General features: G+C 37.4%; 2 protein-coding genes across 7 annotated transcripts in view; one reads left to right on the top strand and one right to left on the bottom strand.

Annotated features, from left to right (window-relative positions):
• The window catches only part of CDK13 (cyclin dependent kinase 13), a 121145-nt gene that overhangs the window by 5459 nt on the left and 100201 nt on the right, over positions 1-15485 (bottom strand). Inside the window, exons 10-14 of one of the 4 annotated variants that reach the window (XM_072791639.1) lie at positions 10401-10517; positions 9709-9840; positions 4636-4683; positions 2925-3130; positions 275-727 (exon numbers count right to left, since the gene is read on the bottom strand). In XM_072791639.1, the coding sequence (XP_072647740.1) occupies positions 275-727; positions 2925-3130; positions 4636-4683; positions 9709-9840; positions 10401-10517 (956 nt within the window). The remainder of the gene's footprint in view (positions 1-274; positions 728-2924; positions 3131-4635; positions 4684-9708; positions 9841-10400; positions 10518-15485) is intronic. The other 3 variants (XM_072791641.1, XM_072791640.1, XM_072791642.1) reach the window with 3 other exon arrangements.
• The window catches only part of MPLKIP (M-phase specific PLK1 interacting protein), a 112723-nt gene that overhangs the window by 38421 nt on the left and 58817 nt on the right, over positions 1-15485 (top strand). For 2 of the 3 annotated variants that reach the window (XR_012014280.1, XM_072791646.1), the window contains exon 2: positions 10882-11062. The exons of the other annotated variant lie outside the window; for it this stretch is intronic. Coding sequence is in view for 1 of the 2 variants with exons in the window: in XM_072791646.1 (XP_072647747.1) it covers positions 10882-11019 (138 nt within the window). In the remaining variant the exon portion in view is untranslated. The remainder of the gene's footprint in view (positions 1-10881; positions 11063-15485) is intronic. 3 annotated transcript variants of the gene reach the window in all.

Raw genomic sequence — 15485 nt, 5'->3', positions numbered from 1 at the left:
GTTTCTGCCTTGGACAATCGCCACTGCAGCTGGAGTAAAAGATTCTTCCTAAGCCTATGGCTTTCGGAAGGAGTTCTATCACCCTGGATGGTTTGTTCAAGAATCTCCCCCAAGGGGTGGACGGGCCAAGAGAACCACCTGTAACCAGTGACCAGAGGACTTTCAGAACATCTCCCCCGGCAACGCCACTGAACACCATGCACCACAGACACTCCCCAACGCCACGGAAGCAGTGTGAAGGCCGCGGTGTTCGCGGTTCGCTCTCTGCACTCACCCGACGCCGGAGTGCTAGGTTCTGGAGGGGGCCTGAGCTGTAGTGACGCCTCGTGTCCTGATCCGTTTTCCCTCTCTTCTAATAGCACATCCTTCTGCTTTGACTGCTGGGCCTTTATTAACTGAGTCAGCAGAACTGCAAATGCGCTCTGCACAGCCGCCTGCGCAGCATCAGTCTCCACTTTGGGCTGCACGCTCTGAGAAGAAGGCTGAATTCCTCCCAGTGGTTTCGAAGACTCCTGCTGTGGTGTTGACGGATCTGTCTGTTTTTCACCTGTTGCCAAAATTCCAGCAGGAAGGTTTATTTTATTTAGCTGCTGTTGAGTCTCAGAGTTTACCTTAATGTTCAACACTTGGACAAAATCAGCCATATTAACACTTGTTTTAGACTGTAGTAGGTTTAGAAGAATTGCCAATTCACTGTGGTTTAACTGTTGTCCAGGGCCTGTTTTTACTAAAGACAAAATTTGTATTAATTAGAATTGCCATAATTCATAGCATCCCGCCCTCCCAAATGGCCCTGTATGGCCATATTCAAGTGCACATCTGTGGGGCAGTGTTTAAGAAACACTGTGAAAAGGCACCTCAGTCTAGGTCTAATTTCATGGCCATTTAAGATGTAACTGCACCTTAATTAGAACAAAAACTGTGGCCCATTTTGAAGAAGTTCTCTTCAGGGGTAAATACTTCAAAGAAATTCGAGACTACTGCTAGAAGCCCATCATCTTCTAGTTAGACCAGGAACTACTACCTGTGACGGAACAGAGGGAGTGGGGGCGGCGGGGTGTGTGTCGGGGCAGGCCCAGAGAGTCAGTCAGTAAAGGGTATGAACATTTCATTTCATACCCTTTACTCCTCACCATAACCTGGAGGTCACACTCTATTATCAGTCCCCCTCCCCTCTTTTTTTTTGTTTTTTTTAAACTAAAGAAGAAACTGACCTCCAGAGACACTAAATGACTTGCCCAAAGTCACACACTCTATAATAAAGTGGCCACACTCTAAAAAGTGGCCGAGATCAGAACGTAAATATGCCGATTCCAGCCTCTGAGTTCTGCTCACCGTACTGCTCAATCTAAAATAATGCTTTTTATCTAAGGACTTAACGTTATTTTTGCAGTAATTTCAAACTGGAATGTTGCAGACTTTTTCATAAAACGTACTTTATTCAAATAATCATTTTTTAAGCAAACTCACTTTGGGAAGTTAGGAACTCCGACAGAAGCGTGCTGATGAAGTGCCCACAAGAGGGTATTAACTAATCACCAGCAAAACAGATTCAGCTGTTGTTTTTTGTTTTTTTTTTTCAATTTTCAGATTAGACACATGATCATTTAGACAGGTTCCTGCACAAGCTTCTCGGGTCCCACATGATAAGGCTGGAGGGTATATGGTACCGTGTGGGGTCAGGGGCACTGTGCTGATAAGCAATTTCTGTAAGAGTAACAGGTGAATAGAAGAACCACTCCAGAAAGATGAGAAACTGATGATGAATGCTACCTTTTTATTTTCTCTCTTTATAGATCTTAAGATACTTTTTATTACTTCTTAGTTACTTTCAGGTTAACCTGAAACACACTTTGGCCAGTCCCTGGGACCCCCAGGCATTAATAAGGAAGGAGCCAAGCTTGTCTGCTGCACGCCGAGAGCCAGTTCCCCTCATTTTCCAGTCACGTTTCTGCCTCAGAGGCAGGCTCTGTGTGACCTCAGAAGTACTCTGTAACCACGCTGTCTCCTCTACAGAAAGGGCACCTTCTTACTAACAGCCGATGACGACGGACGTGCAGAGAGGACTCATTCCTATTTCACAAAACCAGAATTCTCACTTCTTAACAGTGAGTCAAAAAAAAGGGGGGGGGGGCAAAAAAGAGAATGAAACCCTGACCAACAAATAACAACTGTTTTTGTCTGTAAAGTAACACGTACTAGCACTTTAACGCAGTCTGACCAAGGTCAAGTTTAAGCTTGCAGATCACACAGGAAAGCGGTCATGGTAATCTCTCTCCAGCTTTCTCAGCTAATCTACTCTATATTTATACTCAACCACCAAAAGTTGAATCTGATCAGATCTGTTTTAAATCAACTGATTTTTAAAACTAAAAGACAGAATGAGTGACATTTCCAACAACACTGAAAAGGCTTAATTCTCATGAAGAAGCTTACTCTTACAACAGATTGAGTCAGAGGAAGAAATTTGTTTCCCCCAAATATGCTTCTTTACTGTACACTTCAAGTCTTTGCTGGCATGATAGAAGATTCCAGTCTTTGAGATTCTATAACATAATGGGAGATTTAGTAAGTGCAATCTGAGGCCATTAAAAAAAGAGCTTCTATTACGAATTTTGGCTCTTTTCCTTTATCTTTCTATTGACTCCTGTACTACGGAGAGAAAGGCTATAGAGAAATCCGACCACTCACTAATCGTATGTAATTTGATGCTTTCTTTAGAAGTTTAATTTTTCGGTGGGATTGCTTAATATTGTGTTGCCAGCAGCCTGAAGCATCTACACTGGCACAAGCAATTAACAGGGAAATGTGAAGTTTGGTGAATAAACCTTATTTTCCACAAATGGTTTAACACTGGAGCAATATAATCACCGTTAGCCACAAAACAAGGGAAGACCAGCCCAAGCACGGGAAGCATTACTGACCAGGTGCTACGTTCGAGTTGCCCTGAGGTTTCAGCTGTGAAGATGGCAGCACGCCCTGAGGTGTGCTGGTTCTGCTGTCATCTAAGCCAAGGGACAAGTCCTTTCTGGGGGCTTTAATAGTGGACACGTCATCAGTCATGCCCATCTGCTTCTGTCTTCTCCGCTTTTTACTCCATAGCTCATGACAATCTTGCCATAAAGGAAGGCTGGAAAAAAAAGTATCAAATTGATTGTCAATGTTACTTCTTAACAACAATCAAAAACTGCTACTATTAACTACAGAGCACCAAAGCCGCCACCCCCACCCCCCTGCCAGTGGGTCTTAAAGACTTGATACACATGCTATGTGAACTCCTCAATCAAAATCATCCTGGAGGCCCCACCTCCTTCAGGGCTTCACCTTTTTTCTGTGACTTCTAAGTAATCAGTAAATAATCACTTAGTATGACTATCAATGAAGAACACAAGTTCACAAAAAGTATGTTACTATCATCCTTGGTGCAATCTCTTAAAGCCAGTTCTTATCATAGTACACCATATGTTGAATAGGACATGGGAAAGAAGGCAAAAAATATGCCATTTGCAGAAAATGGAAACAGGATTAAAAAGCAGTAAAAGCTAGGAGATAACATCTGTAAAAAACTTTCTAGTAAAAGCTTTTTACTTTTTTAATACCCTCTTATTTACTTCCAAAATCAAGTGCTCTCAAATTAAACTATGCTACAGAGAAGTTTCATAAATAGGTAATCCAGGCTCCCATTACTACTCATCAACAAAGAGTTCTGAATAACTAGCAACTCTCAAAATTACCCACAATTCTGAAACAATTCTGCCTGAAAGTAATTTCATAAAACTAACAACACTGCAGAGTAACTTTTGCTTAAAGAAAGACATAAATGTTTGATTTATAAATATTTTCTTCTTAGTCTAATAAAAATTCCAATGGGAAGTTACTATTATATCTATTTTAAAGATGAGAAAATTGAGGCTTGGAAAGGTTAATAAACTTGCCCAGAATATCTACCAATGCCCTTAAGCAGCCCCAACCTGGTGATACATCTACCGTCTTCAACCTGGATATGTTTACCTCTTAGGGATGCTTTCCAGGGGGGATGGGGTACACCTGAAATTGTTTTAAAAGAATTCACATATCTCTATGTCCTCTTTCCTAAAACTGACCTTTGAGAATGGCCTGCACAACAAGTTCTATCAACACCTCCTCTTTCACAATTACTCTCATCTCATGTTATAAAGTAAAGGCATATGCAACAATATGGTCGAATCTTAGCAATATAATATTAATTAAAAGAAGTCATTCCCAAAAGATTACAAACAGCAATGATACCCTTTTATAAAATTAAAAACAACTAAAATTTTTAAATATAACTTTTTATGAGTACATATAGATGGCAACAAAAGTATATACAAAAGAAAACAGGGATGATGGTTACCTCAGGTGGAGGAAGGCAAGGGGGTAGGTCGTAGGGCAGGGGGTGGGGAAAGGGTATGATATGACTAACGTAGGTTATTTTCAAGGTTCTAGCTTTTATTTGGTAGGTTCATGGCTGCTTATTAACATCATTTAAAATAACTAATTAAGTAACTAAAAGAAAAAAAAGAGAGCCATGCATGGACCAATGATGAGTGACACAAGGATTATGATTAAACCAAGTCTATGCACCTGAGGTCCAAAAACAAAACAAAGGCATACCTCTCAGCCATCTTACTATGGTGCATTGCCTCAGCGTGTAAAAACCTCCTGGAGTAACAAACAAAGGTACAATTTGAAATATTGATATTGGGAAGCTTTAAGGCATCATAAACCCGCCAAAGACTTTCCTTTCTGTGTCTGCAAGTGTGTGTGTCACGAGATGTGTGGCTTTAGCCCCTGTTGGGATATTCTAAATTCAGCCAGACTGCAGAACTCTGGAGCAGGGAAATGAGTGTGGCTGCACTGCTTCCACCCTGATGCTCCTGTGGGAGAGCCCCGTGAGAGGACAGTGGAGCAAATCCATTAACCAACCAGGGCCTTTGTTCCGTCCCACAGTTTAAAGCTAAGAGATTCTTTATGGATTACCTCGACACTCATCTCTAGGAAAGATAAAATATTACCCAATAAATAGCTGAAACGTATAGGTCAGTGATGCTGACTCTGGATACAGCACCAATGTCTTCCAGGATGACCCAATTTTTATGTGCTTTTCTGAAGGTTCAAATACTGGCTCAGCCACTTACTTACTGTGTCTCACTAGGCAAGTAACTTGACCTCTGTGCCTCAGTTTCCTTATCTTTAAAAATGATGAGCAATACAATCTGCCTTACGGGGTAGAGTAATACATGTTACCATATATAAGCACCAGACAGTGCCTCTCCCAGAGTAGACACCATATTCATGTTTGATACCATTTATCATCATTCAACAAGATAGTTTAAAACTACTTTTATCAAATCAATCATATTTATTCCAATTACAATTGATCACATTTTATTTTATAAACTGTTCAGTGCTTTTCCCTTGCTGTTAAAAAAATTATAGGCTAGCTGTCGATCTAATTCACTTGTTAGCAAAATATGCTCTTTTCATTAAATATATCAGAAAAATCTGACACCACATCTAATACACTTAATGTGGTTGTTTTAGTTCTTTAACATCGCATTCTCATTTGATTATTCAAAAAAAAAAAAAAAACTGGTCACAAGAATTTAGTACATACACATATTTCCCAAAGCAATACCATACCAATGCTCTCCTTCATAGTGCTTACTTCATAGAAAACTTATCATTTTAATTACCCAATACATATTTCAAAATAATGAGATGTTAAGTTGCTTACATAACTTTTAATTTATATATCAATACATTAAATTTATATATGAATTCAATTTGCATATTAAATTTCAATCTGACTGCTTTAGTGATGTATCCCTAATTCATTATTGGATTAGAGCCTGTTCACCAAAATATGTATTAACATACATATATTTAATGGAGGAATGCAGTCAGGTGTGTTCTGATAAAAATTAAGTGAATTTAGGTGATATGTTTGATAATATGGACACAGTTTCCAATTAGGTTACATGGCAGACATTACCCATTAATTAAATGGGATATATCTACAGTTCCAAGGTGTTCACAAAAGCGTATTTCAAAAACATGTAATAAGAAAAACAATTTAACATACAGATTGGCAAAGTTGTAATGACATTCCATGCTGACTTCCTAAACCTGTCCAAGTATACTGGATGAAACAAGTACTAATAAAAGAAAAAGTAACCAAGTATAAGAAGTCATTTAAGTGCACTGGGGTGGCTCAGTTGGTTAAGCAACTGACCCTTAATTTAGGCTCAGGTCATGATCTCAGGGGTGTAGATCTAGCCCGAATCAGGCTCTGTACTGGGCATGGAGGCTGCTTAAGATTCTCTCTCGCAGGGGTGTCTGGGTGGCTCAGTCAATTAAACGCTGCCTTTGGCTCAGGTCATGATTCCAAGGTGTTGGGATCAAGCCCCAAGTCAGGCTCCCTGCTCAGCAGGGAGTCTATTTCTCTTTCTCCCTCTGCCCGCCCCGCCACTCACATGCATGTTCTCTCTCAACTAAATAAAAATCTTTTAAAAATTCTCCCTCTTGGGATCCCTGGGTGGCGCAGCGGTTTGGCGCCTGCTTTGGCCCAGGGCGCGATCCTGGAGACCCGGGATCGAGTCCCACATCGGGCTCCCGGTGCATGGAGCCTGCTTCTCCCTCTGCCTGTGTCTCTGCCTCTCTCTCTCTCTGTGTGACTATCATAAATAAATAAAAATTAAAAAAAAAAAATTCTCCCTCTTCCTCTGCCCTCTTCAGCGCCACCCCCACTCATGTGCACGTGCACTCTCTAAAAAAATTTTTAAATACCTCAAAAAACATAAAAGGGAGTCATTTAATAAATAATGGCAAAGCTTCTTCAGTTTATTTTCTCAAATTTTGAAATATGATTAATGACCAGATAAAAAAAATCTTTGCAAGTCATGTGGTTTCCAATCTTTTACTGTAAAGAAAATTGAAGAATCTTAAATTGACATCTGAAAGGTCATTCTAATAATCTCTGATGACAAATCACTATGTGATTTTTGCACATAATATGGGAGGAGTGCAAAGAACTCAGTGATAAAACTATGACACAAGTCCATCTTCACAAAAGCTTATTATTTACAAGGGTACTTATAAAAATAAAAAATAAATTATAATTAATGTGGGACTTTCTCATTCTAGAATAAACAGTATTAACTGATAATCAAATTAGTTGGGGAAAATAATCACAACCCTGCCTATTTCATTAGATTGCATTTCCAACCAAATTTTTTAATATTTATGTATGTATGTATGTAGCCTCCACAGCCAGCATGAAGCCCAACACTGGGCTTAAACTCATGACCCTAAGCTGAGCTGAGATCAAGAGCTGGAGACTTGGGGCACCCAGGTGGCACAGCGGTTGTGCATCTGCCTTTGGCTCAGGTTGTGATCCCGAGGTCTTGGGATAGAGTCCCTCTGGGAAGCCTGCTTCTCCCTCTGCCTATGTCTCTGTATCTCTCATGAAAATAAATAAAATCTTAAAAAAAAAAAGGTTGGACACTTAACTGATTGAGCCACACAGGCACCTTTCTTTTCTTTTTAATTGAAGTACGGTTGACATAAATTAGGTTCAGAGGTACAACATAGTAATTCAACAATTTTCTTTCCTTTTTTAAACTTAAAGACATACTAGTATAGTAATATTTGCAAAGACTATTTGATCAAGAGGAAAAAAAGCTTTGTATTTTCTAAGTGAATCTTGGTGAATATCAAAATGCTAAGATTATTTTGTACATTTATGAGTGATGTAACTGCTCCCATTTTAAAGTGTCAAAACTTATCATACACTGAAATTTTCATCTTTTGCAACTGTTTCAACGCAGTTTGGATGTTAATTAAAAATGTGTTTAATACAGCTTTTACCAGACTTCTCTCATGTGGGCCACTTACATCAAGAGGTCAACATAGTATTACCAATAATGGTAGAAAAATGACCTTAAATTCCTCTTGACAGGACAAAGCACAAAGCACACTTCACTACCTAAGTAGTATTTCTTGACATACACAAAAAATGTTATTCTAATTCTGATCACAAGAAAGCAATTAAAGCCGTATCAAAATAGCTAGCTTGAAGTTTTAAAAAATGTCAATGTCATAAAAGTCCTACCTAAAGAGTAATTAAAGACTGAAGAGACAACTAAATGAAATGTGTGAGTTTTGGATGAATTCTTCATCCAAAACAAACAAACAAAAAAAAAAAAAACAGACTAAAAGGAAATTACTGGGAAAACTGGAGAAATGTGAATATGGACTATCTACTAGATACTGCAATGTTAAATTTCTTATGCTTTATAGTGATAGTATAATTATAAATAAAGTCTTAGTTCTTACAGATATACAGCAAATTTTAAATATTATATCACTTCCACAATATAATATTCAAACAGTTCAGAGAAAAAAGCTCATATGTAGTGATAAAGCAAATGTTAATATAGGTGAAGGATATATGAATATAGATTGTACTATTCTTCCTATTTTTCTGTAAAGGTGAAATTTTTCCAAATCAAAAGTTGAAAAGAATTTCTTGAAGGGATACTAGAGCCAAAGTTTCAAGACTGCTGATAAGCAAAAAAAATAAATAAAAAAAATAAAAATAAAAATAAAAAAACCCACCATGAAACAATTCAACAGTGAATGATTCAGATCCTTCCAACACGTCAAATGATAGATCCTTTTTGTCTTTCCAACCATCCCATAATGGCCATTCATACACAGTTCAATAAAAAATTAATAAAGCTGAATATAAAGGTCTTAGAAACATAATAAGCCCAACCTAAGTGATAAGTGGAAGAGCCAAGATTTGAACTCCAAAGCCCATGTTTGTTCATTCACAATCTGCTAATTTTATTACATGGAAACATTTTATTATAGGAAAAGCCTTGTTTTTATGATGCTCATCAAAAATTTTTAAATTACTAAGGAAATCCTGATGAAGTTTCTAGATCCTTTCAAAAAAGAGCCAAATGAACTGCTTTGTCCCCTCCCTTTTCCCCAAATCATTCCTAGAAAAATTATAGGAGCCACAAGGGAATGCAGGTTCAAGAAATCAGCTATTCTGACTCCCAAACTCTATACACTTTCTCTGAATCATACAATAAACTCATTCTATACTGGCTTTTGTTACTAATGCTCCTTTATCCAATGGTTAAGGATTTGCTATTGGACAGTCTGCCAGAGTATTGCAGGACTACTCTTTCTTACTGAACTAACTTGTTGGCTCCACCCTTTCCTAGATTTGTATTCTTGGGCAAGTTTCTTAACCTCTTTGAGCCTGCTTCCTCCTCTGTAGTACAGTGACAGTAATAATACCCACCTGATAGGATGGAATATATAAAAATGCTCAGCATTCAAATTTTTAACTATAGCAACTAAGTAGCAGTATAAACACTAGGAATGGTAGAAGTAGTACTAGAATAATATTAGCAGCAGGATTATTTTCTTAGAGTTGAAATCTATTAATTAGAAAGAGGAAGGCTGCCTTTGCTAATGCTATAGTTAGCTGAACATTAAGCAAGGTTCTGCATTCTAGATGTGTAAATTGTGTGTTTTACTGCTATTCTATTTCTTCTAATTTATTCTATTTCTTTTGACTTAACTAATCATGGAATAGCTTCTGGTCATTTTATATAGATGCTATTAAAACTGTCCAGATGGGATCTAAATTAATAAAAAGCCACTTACTCTGGTGGAGGCATTTTTGAGGGTTCCACATCCCGGAGGAACTCGCACTGGAGAGCCTGTTCTGCAGTGCAGCGCTTACTAGGATCCAAGGCGAGCATGTAATCAAATAAGTCTAGTGCGGCTGCAGGAATACTGGCATAAGAGGATTACAAAAGTCATATATGGTCTTTCACATAAGCTTAACATTTCTTTAAACTACTAACATTTTATAACATAGTTGCACTACTTTATTCCAATAAATTTCAAATTTCCCTTTGAAGAAATAGTTCTTTTTACATAATCTTTATTATTCTAAGTAATTTGAAATTTGGCAAACAATAGTATATTTTATTACCCTGTTGTAAATTTGCAATTCTTACATAAACTAAGAACTGAAGAGTTCCCTATAACAAAATAAAAACCTGAGCTCAAATAACATGAAAATCACTTCATTAAAATTTTAAATGGTGTTTAAGTTAGGTCATGTAAGCTCCAAATGAAACACACAACCCCAAATCACTGATACCATAATGACAGTGAATGGTAATTTGCATATAGCAAAGGGAAATTCAAAATTAAAGGACACAGAAGAATTGTGATAGGTCTACCTTGGGTCAATAGAGGACAGAGTGACATTCAGAATTCTTAAGAAATAACTAAAAAAAAAAAAAAAAATTCAATGCGATATGGACATTTAACCATCCCCTTCTTACAAAACAAATTCTTCTCTTAACTTTCGACGATATTGCTTCTTTGGTTTCATGGTGTTGAAATATGGTAGTTTGATTACATCAGGCCACACTGCAGGACATGGACTCCCACATATACGGCTAAACAACACACAAGAAGAAGTACATCAATATAAACTACACAGAAAAAAATCATACATACAATTGCTATATAAAACATCAACTCCCTCTTCAATACAGAAAAGTTGGAGTGTTGACACATTTTATATTTTAGTCATCCCAAATTAATTACTTGTTTTAAGAAATCAATTTACTTTCAGTGGATGCTTCTAATACTCCAGACATTCCAATTCCTAAAAAGAAAACCTTCATATTTGCAGAGCCAAGTCTTAAAACACAGGTAATACTCCAAACATGCTGACCATACTTTGGACCAAGATAAAACACTTTATGCCAATAAATTAAGGAACCAGAGTTTAGTTCATATCTTTCTCTGGTTTTATAGGTACCTGTCATTACTTCTCATGAATATAATGAAGTTTGTGAGAACAGCGGAAGCAAATTTCCTACACCCAGGAAAGGAAATACGGTAATGTCTGTTGCTGAATTCGATCAAAAGGAAGACCTTCAAAGTAACACTTGAAATATAGAAGTTCTTCAACTTAAGTAGTGCCACTGATTTCAAGGTATTTAGAAATTTTAACTGTTTTACTCTCTGCTTATCTGTATCTTGAAAAACAGTATTTTTGTACTGATTAGTACGTCCTCGTTACGTTAATTTGTAGAAGGACCATAACAGAGCTAACTCTAGCTGATAAACATTTAAAAACTGATTTGGTAAAAAAAAAAAAACATAAATACTTGAGTATACTAAATCTCAAAAATAAATGTACATTATACATAAAATCCTCAGCTGCTCTTCATATGCAAAGAGGAAATGTCCATGCATCACTGACTAAAAATAAGTGTTCTGTACATAATACAAATACATGCACCAAAGTGTATAAATAAGTGATGGCTAACGTTGCCAGCCATTCTTTAGCTGCGCTGTAGAATGCTATCTCAAACACACATTTACGTAAGACACCTTCTCATGTTTTTAAAGCTATGTCACTGAAATGGACTTTTTTGGTTTCAATATAGTTTAGGATTTTTGTAAACACAAGCTTTTAAAAAGGTACTAAGAGCCTATGCTCTGTACATACTGCCAGCATACAAATCTTTACAACTGGATTTTTACAACCTCCTCAAAAATACAGTGGGTCCCTCAGGAAACAAGGCCAGCCTCAGGACCACGGTTCTATGATCTGGTCTTACACTGCCTTCCTACTCTCATTTCCCAATTTGTTTCTCCCCGCAGACCAACCACTCTTCCCCATCTGTGATCATATTCTCTCTCCTTAGATTCTAACTGGCGGAGAATCTTTTTCATTTCTCAAGATTCAGATCATAAGTAATCTATTCATTGCAGTCCTCTGTATCCCCATGGCCCCTCAGAATGGTCGCTCTGCAGTCTACCTGCCTTTTTTTTTCTTTTTGTCTACCTGCTTCTTTTGATACTATTTCATATTTCATTTTGCTTTGATCCTAGTTTACATGTCTGTCTCACTTACTAAATTACAGTTTAGGCATCACTTCTCACTTTTGTATACCTCTCCAAGTAAGAATATAAATATAAATAATCCCAGGCAGACTGATGTGTTATTACAGATGTATGAAGTACACTGAAAATTTTTTAAATGAAGGACACTTTCAACAGCAGAAATACAAGTTATGTAAAGAGGGGCAGAATTTTGGCTATAGCTCCAAGGATGAGTAAACAATGGAGAGATGGAGGAAAGAATTTAAGAGAAATGTTACTGGCAAAGAAAAGTGCATAGACAGAGGAAGTAGTCAAGTACAGACATGCGGGAGGAAGACCAAGGAAACAGGTGGAATTTAGGGCTGAGAGCACAGATAGGAGCCACACAATGTTTTAAAGGGCAATTTGCCCTAATGAAGACAGACTCTGAAAACAAACTTTAAAACTGAATCTTGTCTGTGCTATTGGTCAAACTGCATTGCTTAAGAATCTGTTTCCTCTTTTGTAAAAGAGATTCATTTTATTTCAGAGCTGTGAAATCAAATGAGCTGGCATGAGGCCTGTTCAATAGCCCTTTAATAAAAGGGAGTTTCATTATCCCTTAGCTAAAGAGTTTCAATTTTAGTCTATGTGTTGTGGGAAGATAGCTGAGTAGTTAGCTGGTAGCAGCATACAGGATGGAACAGACTTACTGAGGCCGAGAAAGTTACTAGAAACCAGGAAAGCAGGCAGGACAGCAATTGATGGTAACTGAGTATTAGCAAAATCTGTGCCTGATGGCCAGCCAGCTATCTCAAAATTACTTACCGAAGAGGTCTCGAGATGCCTCACCTGCTAAATCCCCAAATACCTGAGGTCTATCTGGGGAATCTATTCTGATCTATGTACTCTGGTATTAGTACATGTTAGCTTTTTGTTTTTTACAAAGCCAGGAGGACAAAGCCTTCTACCTACCCATTCCTCTAATTATTCTCCTCAGGATGTTCCTATGGGTGAATTGTAGAATCAACACTGTCACATTCCAAAAGTTAGAGAATTTGCTCAGATTCAACTGCTGCTCTGAATTTATAGATCTAGAAAGGATTGCTATCTTCAGAAGGCTTAATACTTCTATCACAGAAATATCCAATTTTTGTATTTCTTTCCATTTTATGTTTTAATTAGATCTTATATATTGCTTTTCATCAGCTTTATTTTTTGCTTTTTGAATGTATTCTTATCCTTATTCTATTGCGCCTAAGCAGGAAGTAGGGAAGTTTTGTTACAGGGAACATGTGACATAGGACATAAACAGAGCTGAAGATAGCCACCTGAAGTCCTCTGATTCCTAACATTAATAGTCATTTCTTTGAGGCCTTCCAGGTTTACAGTCTTATCACCTATAATCAGAATTCTTCCGTATTTTTTCAAACATGTATACCTCTTTATCATGATATGGTATGGCATGTGACAATTTCTAAACAATGTCACAAGGATAATGATGCCACACAATATTGGGTAGTTTTGTCTGGTTTCTGACTTTAATGGGAGTACTCTCATTGTTTTACAGCTGGGAAGGGGGACGACGTTTGGTTTGAGAAAAACAACACAATGCACACTATACTAATCACACAGACACACACACTCACACATATGTCCTGTTAAGAATTAATTTAATTCCTTTGTACTATGGGTTTTATTTTTGTGGCTTTTTCATCATCTGCAGTTTTCCCCCTGCGTAACTAAGGTTGTGAATCATATAAAGAGCTTTCCTGATACTCATCCTTACATTGAAAAGAGGATACCACCTGGCCCTAATAAAAGTACTATCATTTTAGTGTAGTGTTGGATTTACTTGTTCATTTAGATGTTTTGTATCAATATTCATACATCAGATTGGTACACAGGAGCAGTTCACAAAAATGGGGTCCACAGACTCTTAAGGGGTCTGGCGGGCGAGAGGTGTTACTAAGACATTATTTGCTTTTTTCAACGTGTTGATTTTGCATTGGTGGTACAAAGCCTGTAGTAAGTAGAATGACGAGCACCTTAGCATGATTCAAGGCAGCAGCACCCAACTATCAACACTCTTCATTACTATACAATCTCCTGGGGTGCAGTTGGGGAAGAGACATTAAGAGCCATTTCACTTACGACTGTAACTTGTTGAGGAAGTAAAAACTGTGTTATTAAAACCCAACATTATTTATTTAGAAGATTTTAATTTATTTGAGACAGAGAAGAACACATGGGTGGGGGATCGGCAGAAGGAGACCCAGACTACCTGCTGAGCAGGGAGCCAGATGTGGAACTCCACCCCAGAACTCCGGGATCCCGGGACCCTGGGATCATGAACTGAGCCAAAGGCAGATGCTTAACTGACTAGCCACCCAGACACCCTAAACCCTAACACTGCTTAGAAGAATATATATCTTCTTTATGTTGTCAGTGATGAAACAAAAAATATTCATAAAGCACTTTTGCTGCTCAAGAAATTCAGCTATCTTGAGAAGCACCTGTGCAATTATTTGAGCTGCAAGCTTAAGTAGCTGTGTTTTGTTTTGTTTTTTCATGGACCATCATTTTTACCTATGTGGAGAAGTGACACACTATGGTCATTCAGACTTGGTATCAGCCAGACATTTTCTCGTATGGGAACAAAGTCAGCTTTTTACTTCCAGGAAGTTGACTGCAGTATTTATTTTCAGTTATAAAATCTGAGCTTTCAGGAGAAAATTAGAATACTAAAGTTTATATTTACATCATGGCTTTGACAGCTTCACAGTAAATACCTAAAACCTTTTCTGGTGAGATCAGTAGTGATAACCAATATTATATAATGAAATGTTACATTTAGAAGATCTTCTATTTTTTTGTTTAAGATTTTATTTATTCATTCATGAGAGACACAGAGACAGAGAGAGAGAGAGAGGCAGACACAGGCAGAGGGAGAAGCAGGCTCCATGCAGGGAGCCCAACATGTGACTCGATCCCAGGACCCCAGGATCATACCGTGGGCTGAAGGCGGTGCTAAGCCGCTGAGCCACCAGGGCTGCCCTAGAAGATCTTCTAAAATAGGTGATCCACTATTTCCCATACTACCAATGTTACAAAATCATCTCAACCCAGCATGCAAGACAGACTAATGGATCTTAATATATTAGAATACAAAATATTCCTTCATATGTTTTCAGACTGCACATTACAACTAATCCATAAAAAATTACCACTTATTTAGTGTAGTTTCAAAAAAGAATATGCACAATTATCTGAAAGTTATTGAAAACAGCAGATCACAGAGAGGAGCTTCCAGATGCTATTTTATTAAGCCAGACATTAAAAGATAAGTAAAAATGTAAAACAAAGCTACTCATTTCACCAACATTTATTTCAGTTTGGAAAATACAGACTTTTTATAATTAAACAATGTTAATACATTGTTTTAAAATAGATATTTTTACTTTCTCAGTTTTAATTTATAGTATGATAAATATCAATACATACAACTAGCATAAACAAACCTCCTGGGACCTTTCATAATTTTTGAG

Source organism: Canis lupus, chromosome 21, assembly GCF_048164855.1.
Source record: "Canis lupus baileyi chromosome 21, mCanLup2.hap1, whole genome shotgun sequence".
Lineage (NCBI taxonomy): Eukaryota > Metazoa > Chordata > Mammalia > Carnivora > Canidae > Canis > Canis lupus.
This window is presented reverse-complemented; position numbering and strand designations above follow the sequence as displayed.